This window comes from Diadema antillarum, unplaced genomic scaffold, assembly GCF_040938485.1.
Source record: "Diadema antillarum isolate AM-2024a unplaced genomic scaffold, OU_Dant_1.0 seq00001365_RagTag, whole genome shotgun sequence".
NCBI lineage: Eukaryota > Metazoa > Echinodermata > Echinoidea > Diadematoida > Diadematidae > Diadema > Diadema antillarum.
Window position 1 is genome coordinate 206206 of NW_027272127.1, and position 20091 is coordinate 226296.

Consider the following 20091-nt stretch of genomic DNA (forward strand, 5'->3'; position numbering starts at 1 on the left):
ATTCTGTGGTCTTTTTAAAGCAAGAGACCAAATCAGGACTTAGTAGCCATAATGTCACCAAAATTCTACAAATAAAAGCCACTAGTGTGCTTACAGCATTACCAACCATAAACAACTAAAGTCATTGTGAAACGTTGGCTAAGGAGTGATTTGGCCCATTTTGCACAAACAAAGATGTCGATTTTCGTTCTCTCGCTCACAAAACTGCCAAATTCATGTCGTAGTCTTACTCTGAAAAGATACAGATAAACCTGCGTCACCTGTTTGCAAGTCTATGCGTAAGAGTTCATGTGCCAATGATGAAAGCAGCATATAAACTTTTTGATGCAACTCTTTTTATTTTTCATCCTGTATCTCATCCATCAGTGTCCATCAAAGCTTGTTGTTATATTTCTGTCTATGGTACCAGTAGTTTCAAACTGCCCAGATCATGTGTAATTCATATAGTAGTACTAAGTACACATATTATATGTGTGTTTTCATTAATGATTCCCCACAGAGATGCTTCTACTTGCACACGTTTGAGAGTTTTTGCCAAGCCATTGTATTCCAGTCAACTTGAAAAGCTGTCTCATGTGTCGTATGATTCTGAGGATGTTCCACGAGAAGGGACCGACTTGATTAAATTATTGAACTTCACCAGACTTTGAGATGATGAAAAGGAACACCCGCCTCCGCTGTGATTTAATAATATTGCTGGTCGTTGCTGTCAGAGTGTGTTTCGTAGAGGATCATCAGACTGATGTATCACAGAGAGTTGCAGTGAATTGCAAGATTGGTGACTACTGTAAAACCAGAAATTTTCGCGTGCATGAAACTTTCACGAAATGTTGTGAGGAGCCAGGATTTGCGAAAGTAATAAGCACACCAAAGTTTTCATCCACACTATTCATTGAATGCTAGTTGTCATTTGCGAAAGTTTCATGCTGCGAAAAAGACCATTGGCTCTGATTCGCATGACTTTCGTGCCAACATTATTTCTGGTTTTACAGGATTTGAACTGTCTTGGAGTTGTGTGGGGTTGTCCTGTGAGTGGCAACGATTGCAAATTATTAGTGGTGAAGGTACACAAATTTTGGCAGGAAATTACGAAACATCTGTTGCATTCCAGGACTGATATGAATGCAGTCTGATTCTATTCAAAACAGCCAGTAATAATCATCAAAAGTAAAACAGCATCAAACAAGAACATATCTGATATAATCTTGTTTTTTTTTATTTCTTTTCAAATAGATGCAAGTCAGCTTTTTGATTTAGTGAATCCTACACTCCAAGCACACACTGTACGGAAGTGAATGTGAGGTTGCATTAGGCTGCGTTCACATAGAAGTATTCGCTATTCGCTATTCGCTATTCGCTATTCGCTATTCGCTATTCGGGTACCGAGTACATCATCACCCGCACCGTCAACTCACCATCCCATGCAGTGAGGATTTCTTCCTCCTACATCCCAGCAAATCTTATTAACAATTTCTAAACTGCATGAGACTGTCAGTCTACATGCTTATTTTTGCTAAAGGGCAAATCCAGACCAAAATTGTCATTATTTCATAAACGAGAGACAATATACGCTGCAAGAAAATCGAACAAGCTCGATTCCCACTTTGCTATACTATTCGCAGCTATTCGGTACTTTCGAATAGTGCCCGCTTATGTGAACCGGTGTGAGGAAATCCTATCGTTCGATTCAAGCTATTCGCGTGCCCTCGAAAATGAGCCCCGAATAGTATACTTCTATGTGAACGCAGCCATACAGTGCCAAGCGATTCTTATAATCTATAGATCTCTTTTTTCTACAAAGAAATATCAAACAATGATAGTGGTCTGTCAGGAGAGAGTCATATGTGAGAAACGCAGATCAAAGACGATGTAAAGGCACTTAAAAATGTTACAGCAAAATGATACAATGTTGCAATGGTGTATTAAGAACCAATACTTGCTATTTTACTTCTTTGCGTCCGGCACTGACAATAGCAGAAATTGGCTTATATGCATCGCTTATAATACACAAGCTTATTCTAGAGAATGTCGTGTACGTGATTTGGATGTCATTTATAGGAAATCATTGGCATTACTATGATTAGAGTATGTAAGTACAATTTGTTGGTATTGGAAGAGCAGTCTGATATTTGGATGGTACATAAAGGTGGGATAAAATTTCTTACTAGAAACTGAAAATCTACACTCACTAGTGTAAGAGAATGCTTACATTCAGTAAAACAGAGTCAATAACTGCGTCAATAACTGTGGTGAGATTTTGTATGAAATAAAAAGCAGTTTCTACTTTGACGGAATCGGATGTAAACTCGTACAACTGACAGTAGATGACACTGAAATATATTGCACATACAGGTATTAGGCATAGGGACACCAACTGCATGCCCCGTCTACTGGCACTGGTTGCGGATAATCCTGTGTTGCACACCTAACTTACCTATACACACAGAAGTGAGTTTATGCCATTGCTTTTCCTTTAAAAGACTTTACAACTTGCTGTAAACCTGTATCCTTAGTCTAGGTGCCTGAGATGAAAACACAAGGACTTTCTAGAGAACTAAGAAGATAATTTAACAAGCGAGCAGCAGGTTTGTGATAATATTTGCATTTGAGACTCAGTATTTAATGGTATATACCATTAAAGTGTGAATGAGGCCAACCCCTCATGGTTCGCTCCAGGTGACTAGCAATAGTCAGCAAACAGCATCAAGCAGGACATTGCGCCATAGGCTTGAATGAATGGTACTGGTGCAAAATCATTCAGTAAATCTTGAAAGTGCACGACATTCTGATTCCATCACAGCTACAATTACTGCACTTGCACATCAACCCTATTATGAGAATTCTTCATACTGCGGCAGCGTTGATATTCAATACAGAGTGTAGTCACACAAAAGAGTTGTTTCAAGTCTTAAGTATAGTAGATATATATACACAATTATCAATGGAGCACAGTTCTTCCATACAGCACATCAAATAATTTCCTTAAGAAATTGCAGTTCAAGGGCATGAAATCTCATTCTACACTGAAGTATGCTTCAAACAAACCAAACATGCAAAACACAGAAAAGCAATTTTCGACCCTTTGAATAAATATAAGTACATTTCTGACCCCTTCCATCAATGTTTCGAAATGTACCGCTCAATAAGATAACCTATCAGATACCAAGTTTTATAAAGTTTTTATATCAAAGACGAGAATGAGAGTGATAACACTATATGTTCAGTATTATTCAAGTTCTTACATATTTCAATAAACAAACACAAAATCTGATATTCTTTTTTTTTCTATCCTTAGTAGCACATTTTACACTCTATATTTGTGCACAAAGGGCCTTAACTACAACAGGGTAGAAAGGATAAACCTTAAAAACTACTAGATATTCTACTAATGGTATTTCAAGAAAGTTGTATTTTTCACAGATACCATTAGTATGTGAATGCATAAATGGGTATAATAGTTTTTTTAAAAAAAGTTTCCACTTTGTTTGGTACTCCTGTACTTGCATGTGCATCTCATCATGATCTTTAGAATTCTATAGCGCTTCATTCCATGCGCAATATGTGCTGAAAACTTTCACAAATTGCTCCTGCAATACCTTGCACTGTTTTAATAAGTAATTTGCCAGAGATATATAACTGCTGATTTGCAGTTTTGGGATCGATTCACACGTTTTGCTCACAGAGAAATACCTCACATGCATTGCGCAATATATCAATTGTAAAAACACTTCATTTGCATATCGACACACACACGTATCATTTGGCAGCAGGTATGTACACCACGAGCAAAACAAGGCACGAGTGAGGATATGATTTAAATACTCCCGGACGGTTTTATAGAAAGGGCATTCTTTTATTGGCGAAATGGAATGCTCTGGCTAATAAATAAATTCTGCTCTCTGTTCATATAGCTATGTACAAAGTCTACATGGTATGAAATGTGCACAAGGTTTGCTGGTTATTACACTAGTACTAGTAAAAACACAAGTTGCAACATCTGATGAAGCAACAGGAGCAAGTTGACATATGAAAAGAACTGTTGAAGATTTTCGCATTACACTCTGTATGTGATAAAACGAAACGATGCTAGTCTGTATGCATTCTACATACCGGTATATGACCCAGAAATGTCTTTTCTCTCTCTATCTTAGTCTTTAAAAAAAAAACCATACAAGAAAAAAAAAGAATATTGGCATGCTAAACCGAAGCATTTGTATTAAGATGTATAGCCCCGTACTAGAAGGGGCAACAATGTTTGCAGAAAAAAAAAAAGTGATGCTGTATGGATTAATTCAGCATGTGGTGCTAAAACTGCAACACAATCTTATCTACACAGTGTAAAGACGGATTCACTTTGAACGCAAGAATGGATGGAAACGTGTGGACGGAGATGCAAAAAAATGGCAGCTATGCAGAAATCAAATTTGTACATGGTTTGAGTAGACAAGAAAAAAAAAATCATACAAAACAAATCATGCTCCTCGAAGAAGGGACAAAGTCTTCACCAATCACTGAGAGTGACTTTGGGTTCATAAGAGATAACTCAAAGAGGGTGGAGTCCATTATGCTATGACTGGACTGGGTCTTGCGGCGGCTGGGGTACGGTCACATCGCTTGCTGGTGGCAGTGGCGGTTCCCTGGGTGTGGGAGGAGGGGGAGAACCTCCACCTGTTACTGCTCCCACATCACCTGCATCTACCGTGTTGGCGGGGGCAGCCATGGGCGAGCCACGCCCACCGGAAGAGGGAGAGCTCGGGGGTTTGGCACTGCCGGGGCGGGCCGAGGTGGGGCGCTGGGTCACCCTGGCAGAGGTAGGGCGTGGCACAGTGGCACCAGTGGGTATGACGGGGGCGTTGTCCATGACGTCGGTGTTTTGCCGCGACGGCGGCTGAGTGCGACGCCCTCTTGCACTGCCCAGTCGGGGTGATTTTGCACGAGCCGACATCTATGTGGAGCAGAAAATATATGGGTCTGTCAAATACCAGTAGGAGATCAAATACACGTGGTCACATGATGATGGGTCTTCGTTACGTTCTTCCGTTCATGTACAGAAATGATAAATGACACCAAACTATAGAATGATATTCCTCATGCAATCTACAGAATAAAGTTTTGCATTCTACAGGAACATGTTTACAGATGGATCATCCTGTACCACACCACTTATCATCTACATATTCTAAAATTAACCTTATACTTGCAGTTCTTTATCAATACCATCACAAGTTATCCTTACTCTCAAAATATATTCCTGTGAAATGTTAGCCAATTTATCTGATTTATCTTCTTTTTTTTTTATCGTACAACATTGCTATGGCATGTCCAATGTCATCAAATTTCTATCACGGCACAGTAATGTAAGCACACTATATATCACACAACATAGTTTTTCCAAAGTAGAGGCTAAGTATTGAAAGTAACTGAAAAATCATTACAAGTACTGATGTTTTGGACAAGGAAACTTGAATATTTTAGGCGAGGCGAGAGTATAAGTTACTATAACTCACCCTTGGCTGGGTCAGGGTTGGCAAACGCTCTGTCATGTGACCCGTGTCCAGACGAGCCCTGTATATATGACCATCCTGGCCTTGTATATCAGCCTCCACTCTGAGAGTAAATACATAAAGAAAGAAGTGAATGAAAGAAGGAAGGAAGGAATGACCGCAGATGAACGAATAGATTCCAGCATAAATAAACAGATGCATGGATGAATGCATGGGAAAATTAATGAAATGAATGACTAAATGTGGTCATGAATGAATGAATGAATACACCACTTCAGTGAATAACCAAACTGTTACTTTTCCCACACCAATTTGATCAGGTGTACAAATCTATACGAACTGCTCTTAATTTCTGGGTGTTATGAATAGGTGGGGAACATTGTTTTGAAACAAAAAGGAGGTCATGAATGAATGAATACACCACTTCAGTGACTAACCAAACTGTCACTTTTCCCACTCCAATTTGATCAGGTGTCCAAATTTACACATACTGCTCTTTATTTTCGTGTTATGAATACATTGCAAACATTGTTTTGAAATAAAAAGGAACATATATATATCAAGAATGTCAAAATATACATAGGCACTGGAGCTTCACTTCCACCAGTAACGTCATCTCAAACAGAAAGGGTTGTGGATGGAATAAGATCTCAATAAGACTGCTTTCTAGGAAAATCTGAATTTCGGCTTGTATCTCAGACTGCTGAATAGTCCACACTCCTCGAATCACTCAAACACTTCATGTTTGGCAGCGACAGAGCGATTCTGTTTGTACAGGTGCATGTTTAAGCATTGATGTGCAAGGGATGAACATGGTTGGGTAATGAAGGTTGCAAATCACATCACTCACCGTCCATTGACTACAGGAGTAATATCTTCTGCTGTGGTGACAACATTCCTGTATAAAAGAGAAGGAAACACAAAAAAAGAATGACAGACTTCTAAAGAAAACCAATCAAAATACAGTAGAATGTAAAACCTGACATATAAAATCAAAATGATGTAGTAATTAAGTCTCTAACTTCTTCCCATTTCCATTTTATTTTATTATGACACATGAATTACAATGTATAATTGTCAAGAAGGACATACAGACATGTAACATTTCTACACAGAAAGGCACAAACCCTCTGAAACACATCCTACTATTACAAGTGTTGTATCTTTGGCTGATGACAAACACATCTAATGCTCAGCACTTTAAATCTGCTTTGTACATGAAGAACAAAGAACTGCCATTCACTCAAATAAAAAACAAACAAATAAAAGTACAATTTTGTCTGTGCATAATTACTTAAATATATATATATATATCCTTTCTTACTGGAGGAGCACATGCTCATCTCTACAACTTACGTGAGCTGAGAGACTCGAGTGATGCGGCGGTGAGGGTACGTGAGCGTGTGACTTCCTCCACAGCTCCGGTTAGCAACAAAATAGTCCGGGACATCTTGGAAATGAGAGCTACAATTGTAGGATGGGAGAAAAGAAAAAAAGGGGCGGGTAAAATCCAAGAATCACACATGTTTCTTCTCATTACAGTTCACTACTGCAAGCTGTCTCTAAAGCAGTATTTATCATGCTCACTAAAATTTGTGATAACCCTAAATTTGGAGGATTTTTTTTTTTTTCTGTTTCATTGTAATGGGACTAGGATATGGTGGTATCTCTTAATCTTCAGGATATCGCTTTTTTATTTAGAGTTTTCATTACCCTACAACGTAACAGAGAATGCATCAACAAGAAACTACATCCCTGACAATTCAAGTAGTGCCAGAGAACACTCAGCTGGACTTGCATGTGTGTTGTGTGTGAAGTGATACATATAAAATCATGACAGCTTGAATCATATTCAGACTTGTTCATGATGTTCATCCTTATCATTCACTATAATCTCCCATTTCTTTGTCCTTTGTTTCCATTTTGTTGTGTTGTTTTGTTATACTTTTTATTTAGTTTAGCTTAGTTTTATAGTTTTGTTTTTGTTTTTTCATGCATAGTCTTGATCTGTTCATCAATAATGTACTGTGGCATATAAATACCCCTCTCCCCTGGATATCCAAACATACCAGTTCACTAACACATATATCTAAGCTTATGCATTCCTTTATAACAAAGATTCTTCCTGACAAATATAGAAAGCTTGTCTGATGGGGCTTGTGGAACGTAGCAACAACCACAGCATGCAAATTGCATACCAGGTATTGAAATGCACCGAGTATGTACAGGTGAATGGAATAGTGGTCACTATAAAGTCCTTTAATTGAGACAATATCCATAAATTTGAAAATGAAGTAGTGAACTGGCCTATTGTGGAGTACAACCATAACTTGTATGACAGCTGAGCCAAGAAACGAAGATGTTCGACTATAAAAGCATCTTGCCTGCTGAGATATCTCACTGTTCATTCACTGAGGGATACTAATGGTCTTGGTCATGCAAATGAGATATGATGTGTGCAGTCAGTGCACGGGCATGTATGGCAACACACAATGCAAGATGTCCTATCTTCGTGTGCAGGGAATCGATCCTAGACAGAAGTGGGAGGGTGACTTGTCCGAGGATCATCCTGGAAGTGATGACAGGGTGGGATGGGTGACGTGACTGACAGCTGCACTTTCTACTATCGGATGCAGTTATATCATATTACATATTATATTCCACATACTAAGAATCTTGCTATAGGATTGGTCAAGAGCTGATCACGTGATAAAGCGTAGTTTTGCCCATCACATCACCTGAGAAGAACTAGGTCACTTGATAGTACACAGTGCAACGCACTTTCCCTTCAGTGTCGCGCGATGCGCGCAGCAAATTCATTGTTTTGTCATCTATACAGACAGCTGTTTGTTTTGCTGATCTCTGGCAGTCCCTACAGTCTTAACGCGAGATGAGTACGCGTGAAATAAAAGTGCGTTGCACTGTGGACTATCATTTAACTAGGTCATTTGACAGTACCCAGTGCAACGCACTTTCACTTCAGTGCCAAGCGGTGCGCGCAGCAAATTCATTGTTTTGTCATCTATACAGACAGCTGTTTGTTTTGCTGATCTCTGGCAGTCCCTACAGTCTTAACGCGAGATGAGTACGCGTGAAATAAAAGTGCGTTGCACTGTGGACTATCATTTAACTAGGTCACTTGACAGTACCCAGTGCAACGCACTTTCACTTCAGTGCCAAGCGGTGCGCGTAGCAAATTCATTGTTTTGTCATCTACACGCACACGTAGCCTAAGCCCTAAGGATAACTAAAGACAGCTAAAACGGTTTCAGATGTGGAATAAAATGGGAATTTCTAGGACCCTTGATGTGGAATATAAAGCAAATAATCAACTTTTAGTTTCAGGCAATGAGACAAACTATCACTTCCTCGGCGATCTGAATGTGTACGCTATCTTTCCTCAGCTGCGCTTCAGAAAGATAGCTACATCCAGATCGCCTCGGAAGTGATAGTTTGTCCCATCACCTTCACTAACGTTGATTATTTGCTTATCATATACGTGAGTATGTCAGCTAGTGCATGCATGAAGTGGTGGTATTCTGTGAGGTCTGTCTGAGACTGGTGGAAGCACACCGGCTATTAAATGGAAGCCCTCAATGATCTGGGCTGTGATGAATGCTAAGGAAGTCCTATGTTATGTGACTTTTTTTTCTGTAGCTCATTCTTTCCCTAGCTTTTCACAGTACAGCCACAGGGTAAGGCAACACATTCTAACTGGTCATCTAGCTGTGCTATCCTTCATGCTTTAAAAAAAAAAAAAAAAAATCTAGCCAAGTGGAAGTACATCACACAGTGTATGGTGACTTGGGATATTGCTACTATGGGGATGCAGTCTTATTCAAGTGCTACACAGTGCATATTTAGCTAGATACTTTGAAGTACACTGCCAACCCTGAGAATCTGGTCTGCCAATCCAACTGAGGTAATACCTAGTCTCATTACTTGTTAAATTGGTATCTCATCACTTGTTATGGGGCGGTGTTCATACATAAAGAATATAATCTTATCGCAAAAGGCCCTCTATAGGTAATCTTGCAGCCCACTTGTATTTACTTTTTCTCATTTCTACTTTCATAGCATGCCTCAGATTTATTTCTACCAGATGGATTGCAAAATAAAAGTGCCTGTATGTGGATTATTGTCCATGCTATCATTTTCAGGATTGTGAATTGATGTAATTCACACACCTTTGCCCATGGCAAGCAAACACATCCTACATATGTAGGTGTTATCAAATCAAACAGATGCAAGAGGACCATTAATTCATCTTAGAGCAGAGAAAAAAAACCATTGGAACCAAGACAGCAGGCAAAATAAAAAAATGCAAACAGCAATTAAAATTGGCGTCACATAATCTAACTACATATGAATACTACGCCTTTCCCCAAAAGGAAGCAATCAATGTCAGTACAGTCCAGCTGTCATTATGTTACAGAGCCCATTTTATGGAGAGACAAGCGTCACAGACTGTAAGTTACAGTAACAGCACTTGCATGTACCACAGCAATAATCAAAATCCTTGCGGATGACTGATTGTTATTTCCCCTGTTGTAACATCAACCACAATCATCTTCACTCACAATTGTTATAAACGACCTGATGTTTATTGTGTCCACTTTGTTTGACCATCAGGTCAATAATTTGAATTTTGTTGTTGTTGTTTTTTTTAGTTTTCTATTATTTTATTGGGCATATATAGTCACATGGAACTAAAATACAGATACGTTATTTAATATATTGTTTAGCATGTAATGCCAAGCATTTCATCCTAGACGAGGGCCCACAGATGGGATGCCAGGTGTGGGGAAAGCAAAATCAATTACTCTGAATGAATATACCTGTACTAGTACACAAAGGTGTCATCTAGCCAGGCTTAAGACTGTATACAAATGTAAAACTCAACTAGCAATTGAACCTGTTGATCGATTCTAACATAAGAATTCATACCCTCCTTCTAGCTTTTTGTACCTATCTGCGCTAATTTACTGTTAGTATTTACAAGTGAAAATGTTCTACAGCTTGCAACTGAGATGCGCACAGACCAAACTCAAATGATCGAGTGACTACTAAAGTGGGTTTATATTGTGAAGGGCATGCATGATAATCAAGGAAGAGATGATAAGATTATAAAAGCCTAGCTGTCCCCTGGGGTTGATTTCGGCTATTTTAAATGCATAGAAAGTCATATTAGACAATATTGAAGAGAGCTCATTTCTGTAATACCAAACAGGTACGGTAAGCTTGACCTCAGGGACATACATATTGCATATGAGCTGTGCAGGGCCCATTTCATAGCAAGGTTTGACAATATTCGCTGCAAGTTGTAGCTACCAAAGCATGACTCTAGTACCATGGCTGTATTTTTTTTTTTTTAATACATATCTTTATTTTAGCAGTAGTAGTTTGCATGGATAGCTGTTACCACAGCACCTAGCTGCTATCACAGTAAGTTGTGACTGTTGTAAACTTCCTTATGAAATGGGCCCCCATGTTTACATGGCAGTGTAGTATACCTCCACCAATAGTCTGACAGTATGAAACAAAAAGAAGAAACTCATTCAACATATCTATGGGATCAGGCACACATGTGAATATAAGTGGAAAATACAGAGGTAACTGCTAAAATACATTGCATAAAAATGTGAGATAAAGGGGAAAAAAGACAGGCATGATGACTGCATGGACTAATTAAGGCTAACGTCACTTTCACAAGACTGTACTTACCGCCATCTTGGTTCAGAATAATAATATCCATGCATAAGAGAAGAATAAACCATTTAGAATATAAGCATTAGAAGAAATGGCGACCTTTTGAATATCAGTACCAAAGCCATATCAGACCAACCACATACATGTAACCCACACAGAACGATACAAGCAAACCATGAAACAATATGACAATACACAACTTGTTACGTACAACAAACAACAGTTACAAATTCAAAACATTAAATGTACATTGTAGTAAAATAGGGATCAGTGTCAAGCAACAAATTATCTAAGCCCAAGTTAATGAATATCACATTTGTTCTATTTTTTGTCTTTTTTTGGTCACATAGCAAAGTGTCAACAATTCAGAAAAAAACAACAACATAAGTGCAGGAAGCAATAAAATGCCAGCAAATTGTATGACTGCATTGATGCAATTTCAGCATATGATAGCAGCATTTTGATCTTTCTTTGTTGGGGACCAAGTATGAACATATAGCAACAACCACATAAGCTAATATTTGTATAGTTTCTTACTGACAAAATATTCAATGATCACGAAAGTTAAAGCTTTGGAAGCTTTGATATTCTGGACATTGCACAGCTATGTATGTGATTTGACATACACTGTAGATGTTTACAAGCATAGAGCAATGTTATATCGATGTGTTAGTTAATATGTGTACACTAGTAGTCTGTCCTATTGCTAGATTGATGGTCCTGTTAACATGAACTAATCTAAAAATATTTCAAACACAGCTACAATACATTTCTTGTTATATGACCAACACAAATCTGGATGATGCGTGACAAAGAAACACTGAAATGGAAGTGACAAATGATGTTAGAAAAAAACCACCGCAAATGCCTTCCGAGAAGGCAATTAAGCCATAAAATTTTTGTCAAAATGGCAGAGGATTGGTCTGTATACCTTGGAGAGGAGGCTTGGCCTCGGAGATAGTCCGTCATCTGGCGGGTGTGTTTGAGTCGCATGAGCTCCCCAGGGATGGGGCTGGGGATGGTGTCTATGTAGGGGAGCTCATTCTCAGGGGGGAGGGACATTGCCATTCTGGGGACGCACAGCAATTTTTTTTTTTTAATGGGATTTTGGTGTTAAGGGGGAAGGGGATGATGGGGGTAAGAGCAGGGTAGGGCGTGGCAGGTGGGAGGGGGTGTGAAAGTTTCATTCATTTTGATCAGTGGGTAGGTATGGACAATATAGATTTTTTTTAATCATTTGGATGGAGTACATCCAGTTTATAGCAATGTAGGAGTTTACAATTGATAATGTTAGCCATTGTTTGGTTTTGTTTTGTTTTGATGTCAGCAATAGTTTCAAAATTGTTGGGATGCCAAATGATACAGGTATGCCGAATGATTGTGTTGGTTTAGTTTATGGCAAATGTGAAGGAGAAGTGTTGTTATGCAGAATCATTTCATGTAAAGGAGGTACGTTGTAATCATAATGATGTAAAACAGAAGAGAGGAGGGAGAAACCAGGAATCCAAGCAGCATGCAAATAAAAACACATGATAAAGACATAATGAAATGGAGAGCAAACAACAAAAAAATGAATCATGCAGTCACAGTTGATGACAAAGCATATACTTCTTAAGCAAACATTCATGCAAATAAAAAGACATGGTCTACAGAGTAATTATAGTATGCTGAACCTTGGTTAGTACAGAATCACCTTGGAAGAGCGACATTTGTGACTCATCACCATGACACTGATAAAATTGCAACCTCACAGTTGAGAAAAATATGAATTAAGAATGTGATTTGGATGAAAAATATTGGACTTGATAATTGATTAGCAACAGAGAGTTAGCAGTTAAGTACATCCTGTCTGAACTTGAAAGTACATGAATGTTAAGAAATCTGAACTTTCACTTTTACGGAGCATTAGATGTTCCCATTTAAGTGTTAATTAACTTTGCCAGTTTTATGTCCCTTATGCGTGATTGCATCTAAACTTCAAGGCTGGTGGCCAGCCTTTTTGTTTCTATAGTAGGTTTAGAGATAGGGTACGGAAAATAATATACACACCACTAGAAATTTAGCTACAACTGTGGAAAATCGAATGAAATTGAAATCAAAATATTGATATTCGGCAAACTTTATCAGGATTTCATGGTGACGGGTTGCGTTTACCTTGGTTGAAAACCTTGCCTAAGATATTTTGACCCACCTATCCCCAATCTTGTAGCCATATGTGTGTTGGCATTGGAAGTTTCTGAGTGGGGGCATGAGGGCCACCCCCTTAGTGCCAATCGGCTCCAGAGGGCCCCTGGTGGCGGGCTGGGCGGCCCCGCCCTTCTTGTCAAAGTGCACCAGGTAGGCCACGATGTCCTGGCGACGCTGTCGCGCCAGCTCCTGCAGGTACAGCGCCCTCTGGTAGTGCTGCACATTTCTACCGGGACGCGTACTGATTGGCGTGTGCAGCGTGACATTAGTGCAACCCAGCAGAAGACATGACAGAGTGTGAGAGAGAGAGAAGGTGAAAGGAGAAAATGGAAAAGTGCGGAAATGATAACAGTAAGAGGACAGGAACAACAGAAAGGTACTGCAGGAAGAAAGTGTGGAGGAGCGGCAGAAGAATATTGGGGTCAAGTGTACTTAGACATCAGTATCACAACTAAAGTGATTCTTAAAGGCAAGGAAAGTTATGAGCAAGTGAGGGATCTTGGTGTAAGAGAATTGTTAATGATTATAGATGCTGATGAACAGATGCATCAAACAATGAAGAAAGGTACACAAGGATTAAAGTAAATGGCTTTGCAAAGACTTGCAATATGAAGGTAGCAGACAAAGCACTGGAAACAAAAAAGTGGCAATTAAAGAGAACAGGCAGCTTTAAAGAAATAGGGGATAGAGAAAGGGGGATACACCAAAGACAGAGAGACTGAGTAAACGCGGAAAGAAAATTACAATAACTGTATATAGAGAAAAGTATGTGTGAAAAGAGGAGGTGACAGGCTGCACATATAAGAGTGATTATATTTGTGACTTTGAAAAGTAAGGAACACAGTGTGAAGAAAGTTTTAACTGTGAGAGAGGGTTTCTACTCAGTAAAACTTGAATTAAGTATATAACTATGCATGATGAAGGAGAATGTTATTTAAAGGTAGCACAGTGATAAAAAGTTAAATGCAAACAATGAAGGATGAGAGCAACTAGGGAACAAGGTGCCACACAACAACACTGAACAGAAGACCAATCAATCTGGCTACAGTGTTGTGCAAGCTTTCTTTTCTTCTCTCTCTTTTTTTTTCTTTTTTTTTTTTTACAATTTCAAAGCACCTGCTATTAATTAAAGAAACAAACAAGAATATTAAGATGTGGATGAAACACAAAATACCATAGCTGGTAAGCAACACAACTGCTTTAGAGTGAACATTTAGAAATATGGGGTCAAACTGTCCCATGTCAGATTTAGTGAACGCAGACAGAGCATGCAGAAAGTACATGGATTCAAGGAGAGACTAAAAAACAATTTCAGAGATGCACCACGGGAACTCACTTTTTCTGCGCTGCTCTGATCTGCTCGAGTTCAAAGGTCGTGTAGGGTCGTCCTGACCTGTTGGCTGGGAGACCTTTATTCTCTGGCAGCGAGGCTATAGGTCTGTTTGTATATGATCACAACAGTAGCAAACAGAACTGAATAATATATTCTAACTTATACAACATTACACACATACAAACATAGCTCTCATTCATCCAAATATTAACATCATCACAAAAACTCTCACAGGGACAAGAGGGAAAGACACATGAGAACCAATTCAAGGCAGCGACACAAGAATTGTTTAACAGACAGTTACTGATATTGTATGAAAGTTTAGATACATATTATGCTCCCTAATGGATCACTTCCACATGCCCTAGACTATCTGTTTTTAGCTGATCTTTTCTATGTTCTGACATGTATTGTGCATTCTGATTCCCAACTGGGCATCCATTGTGCCCCTCCCCCACCCACCCCCCCCCCCAAAAAAAAGAAAGAAAGATAAAGGTAAAATGATATACAATGAAACGATATAAACAAATATAGAAATCTATTAACTCTAGGCAAAGACAAAAAGCCTACAAGTATATTCATTCTTTTTATGTGGGCCGATAATATACTCTGCCAAATCCCATGAAGGAGTTGGCATGATGCCTTGGGTAGATGTCTTGGTGGGGAGACATAAATATTATCACCCTCACATAGTGGTTGCACGTTGTCAAGCAACAGGACATTTAGGAAACATGAAATGCCATAAGAATTATTTGGATGGCATGCATTGGCCTTCATTTAGGGATACACTTTGTAATTACACATGTACAATCTGATCTCAGTAAAATGACACACACAAAAACAAAAACCAAGAAACAAACAAAAACTCACGTTTGCGGTGTCATATCAAGTGGCCGATCGCAAGATATACAGTGGAACTTTTGTAGAGGTCTGTGTGGAATAATGTGAGAATACAAAAGACATGATTGCTCACTGAAAGAAAGATAAGATACAGAATCCATACAGAGCATGATGCCTGCATGACATAAATACTATCCAGTGTGAACATAAATATAAGAACATATTCCTCTCTTTGTCTTCACTTCGGCCAAGTTTTGACTTCACCTCTCTCTGACCATCAGTGTGAACACAGACATATGACTTTTTCTCACAATTCTCATCTTATTTTAAAAAGCATCAGAAACATATCGGGGCAGATTTCTAGTTTCTCACACTGCTTGCAATATGTACAGATACACAGGGGCATAAAGGGTATATTTTAATCAAGTGTTACATTTGCCTTTTCCCTTCAGGTCGGGACATTTTCCTCTGACAGATTGATGCATGAAATACCATTATCACAAAATTGTCCATAAAACTGATATGCAATGAATTCAGCAGTTACAGTTATAGTCACAGCCAGGAAGTGACCTATGACCTCACCTCCTGAAGCCGGCCGCGTCCTCGCCTGTCTCCACCTCCTTGGACCGGACCATCTTGGCGCTGACCGCCTTGATGCGGTTGTCCAGGTAGGACTTGAGCGGGTCCAGCTCCATGCGGTCCAGCTTGTTGTCGATGTCCAGCTTGAGCTCGCCGACCGCCGAGTCCCAGGCCACTTTCTGTTGACGTCAAAAGAAGCATCCAGTTTTAGATTTAAATGACAGATTAGAGTCAAGGTGATTTCCGACGCGTAATGCTGCTAAATGGGGATTACAGTCAGTGGTGTTCTGCAACAACGCTAGTGAATAATGGGCTTCTTGTAACTTTACATCATCATGTATTACTAACACATGCATTTTTTTTTTCTTTTTGGCAAAAATGCTTCAATATCAAAGCACAAAACAGGGCCTTGTTATATCGTTTTGAGGCACTACACCCTAGAACTAGTTACAACTTGCAAGGCAAGTAACATATATATTGCATACTTATTAGGCACAACTACAACACATCAAGGAATGGAAATATTTAATCTACATATTGATACGTGATGCAAATCTCCTGATCAGCATCAGGGATTAGACTCACATGCCCAGTCATCTTGTCCATGACGTCGTTGAGGTTCTTGGACAGTTCGTCCACTGCTCCGTCAAAGTGTGACCGGCTGACCTTGCTGTCCAAGGCGCGCTTGTCTGCTTTCTGTGTTGGGGATTGTACAAGGAAAGGAGCATTGCTCAGGTTCCCAGGTTCAGTAGATTGCAAACCTTGTACAGTATGTGGTTATTTCATTACCCTTTGCTTCCTCACTAGAGGTGGATTATTGGGTCTTAACTTCATCATGAATGCAAAACTTTTTTTGTGGATGTGTGAAGAATACAACAAATCACAACACTTATAACGTTTTAGCCATGCTCCTGCATTTCATAGGCAGGAAATAATAAATTTTAACATTTATATGTGCTCCTGAAATTTCTCGGCTTAAGAGCTTTAGAGAAACAAATAGCTAACTTGAAGGTTTTTGCTTCATTCATCCCTATTTCTACAACTTTCTCTTTGCCTCATTACTAACAGCAAATATTGCAACATCTACACATTGGGTGAATATTGTAATGCGGGCATCCAAGCATTCTCCAGGAGTAAATGATCAATGTCACAGACAGAATATCTCACCACGTCAATCTCCATAATGACATGCTCCTTGTCGGCCTTGTTTTCTTGGAGGCGATCCACAAAGGTGTATAGTGCCTGGGGTAAGAATGGGGGGGGGGGGGGGGGGGGTTGGGTCATCAAAGCGTCATTTGAGAACACTAAATATTGTCACACTCCACAGTGCATTTTTCAACTTGATTCAATCATACACACACACACACACACACACACACACATACTTACACACACACACACAAACTACTCAGTCATGACAGTATTCAGAACAAATGCAGTAATGCATGAGAGTGACACTTTCTTTCTTCCAATTGTACAGTCCTGCACAGTGCAATTCTGATATTCATAGCCATCTGTTTTGGTAGTGTTGTTGTTTGCAAACAGTGCATGTGTGTGCAACCATCAGCGATATGTATTTTACAAAAGATATACACGTGAAGTGTATTGTCCAATATGTATTTTTTGTGTAAATCATATAACCCTACAAACCTGACACTCTTTTTTCAATTCATTGTGCAATATGGATCTGACAAGGCTACACCTTATACTGTGGGAACCATTCCATAGTATTCTTATTGGGTAATGTATATTCTAGACAGTAACAGTTTTTACATACTTGTACATAAAGAACAGGAATCTAATGAAATCTTGATTATTATTACATGTGTCATCTTTTGGTCCAGTCACTGCAATGTAGTCTCTACTTCTCTTCATTAAATATTCACATAAAACTTACTCAGATTGACTTAAACTAATTTGATTTGAACATCACTCACATCGATGTGCTTCTGCTTGACATTGTGCTCATCCACCAGGTGAACGTAAGATGAGTTGAGTTTGTCCACGTCAGCCTGGAGCTGGGCAATGGTGCTCTTCAATTTCTCCAGAGCATCCTGGTCCTGTATAAAGATGATTATCAAATCATTAACCTTATGTTTATACTACTTTATACTACTTTATACTACTTTTTCATCATGATAATATATTGACTTCTAAACGAACTCAGTTTTGGAGTTTATCCCTCTTTATTTCCTTTGTAAACTTAGGGATGGCATATATATCCAGAATTTTCAAATATTTCATTCTTTCTCCACCCTCATGAGTCTACGTGCATGTAAACATACACAGTCTGTCACTGGATGTGTTTTACAGTTTATATGTGAGAGAAGTATATACTTTGACAAATGAATGTTGAGAATGCTACAGGTATATGGGAACACATTTGTGTCAAACACCAAGGCTGATGCATTCTGATGCAGTGTTGGGATCTAAGATGGGAGTGTATACTACATGTATGTTTTTGTGGTAGGAAGTAAAATTGCATGTGAAGATGGTACTTCCACTGAGAATAATGACACTACAAAAAATATTCATATGTCTGCACACTTACAGCGAGTGATGAATAATGTTGCACAGAAGTGGTGACAATCATGTAGCAAACTGACATCCTTTACAGATTGGGTAAATTAGCTTTTTGTTGAGCTTTATTCTTGCTTTGAATTCTATCTTCTATTTCTCTTTACAGTTTATTGCATACAAGTGCATGACAGAAGTGGAAATAATACATTTATCGCAACCAAATTCCTTTATTAAAAAAAAGTTTTAAAAAGTGTTGCTGTTGTTATTTTGTTTTGCTTTTTTTTGGGGGGGGGGGGGAGGTTCTCTGGGGTTTGAACATTCTAACATGCATGTATTTTATCAAGAAATTCCAAATGCTAATCTAAAAATCTGAAATGTAACCTTTCAATACTACAAATATTCTGAATGAAAAATGTAATATGATAGTTGCAGATTTATTCAAGTATAGAATCAACCAACTTTTCCTCTATAATGCATGGGTAGTATGTTTGCTACATGATATCAGCTTTATGTTAATCAATACTAATTACATTTATGATTATTTTCTTTATAAACAAAGGAATAATATGTATATTTCAATACTGCACATGCACATGAAACAATCAGCTAAATAATACAAAGCTTGATAAATGTAAACAAAATGCATGATCCGTATTTTGCATCCAAGTTGCAAAAATCAGCAAAAATAAAAAAGGGGACAAAATAAAGTAATGCATGCTGGGAAGGATAAAAACAATGTAACAGTATATTCTAAAATGTAAAAATATTGCCATCAAATATTCACAGGCATCTTAAATTAACTTCTATCTTGAAGCTTTAAACAGACGTAAGACCCCGAAGCAACAAACATAAAAGATAAGAAAACTGAAAAGGAAGTATGCACAAAATATTCATGCAGCAATACTCTTCACGTAATTCATAAAACTCACTATTCATACACTACGGACAAGAAATGTTGCATGCACAAAGGGCTACATGCAAAAAGGAGAAGAAAAAAAAAACATTGTCAATTCCTTTTGTTTACTGAGTGTGACCATTTCTACCAGTTGAGCAAGCGCAGACACAAATTCAGCGATTAAAAGAAAGCGTTTCATGCATATCATCGAACTGAAAAGTGAACAGTCTTGCTAGGGAGGGGTTCAAAAGAAGAAACCCCCAAGCATCACTCGTACCACTGATGGCGCCAGGACCACCTGTTCCTCCACGACTTTGCCAGCCTGGGGAACTGATTTAACCCTGGCGAGGTTGGAGCTGATCATGGCCCTCAACTCCTGCAGCTTATCCCTTAGGCTCTTGTCCAGGCTGCTGATCCTATCCCCCACATGACCCAACTCAACCTGGACATTTCCAGACAGTGCCTGGAGGCTGGTCTGGAGTCTATGCTCAAGCTCTGCTAACAACTATAAGGAGTTGTTTTGC

General features: G+C 38.8%; 1 protein-coding gene across 1 annotated transcript in view; it reads right to left on the reverse strand.

The window, feature by feature from the left end:
• Positions 1-4567: 4567 nt before the first annotated feature.
• Positions 4568-20091, reverse strand: part of LOC139708656 (uncharacterized) — a 56405-nt gene continuing 40881 nt past the window's right edge. The window contains exons 10-21 of the mRNA XM_071620592.1: positions 18090-18212; positions 17320-17394; positions 16738-16848; positions 16156-16331; positions 15604-15663; positions 14737-14838; positions 12145-12282; positions 11229-11234; positions 6861-6968; positions 6355-6402; positions 5508-5607; positions 4568-4945 (exon numbers count right to left, since the gene is read on the reverse strand). Of these exons, the coding sequence (XP_071476693.1) occupies positions 4568-4945; positions 5508-5607; positions 6355-6402; positions 6861-6968; positions 11229-11234; positions 12145-12282; positions 14737-14838; positions 15604-15663; positions 16156-16331; positions 16738-16848; positions 17320-17394; positions 18090-18212 (1425 nt within the window). The remainder of the gene's footprint in view (positions 4946-5507; positions 5608-6354; positions 6403-6860; positions 6969-11228; positions 11235-12144; positions 12283-14736; positions 14839-15603; positions 15664-16155; positions 16332-16737; positions 16849-17319; positions 17395-18089; positions 18213-20091) is intronic.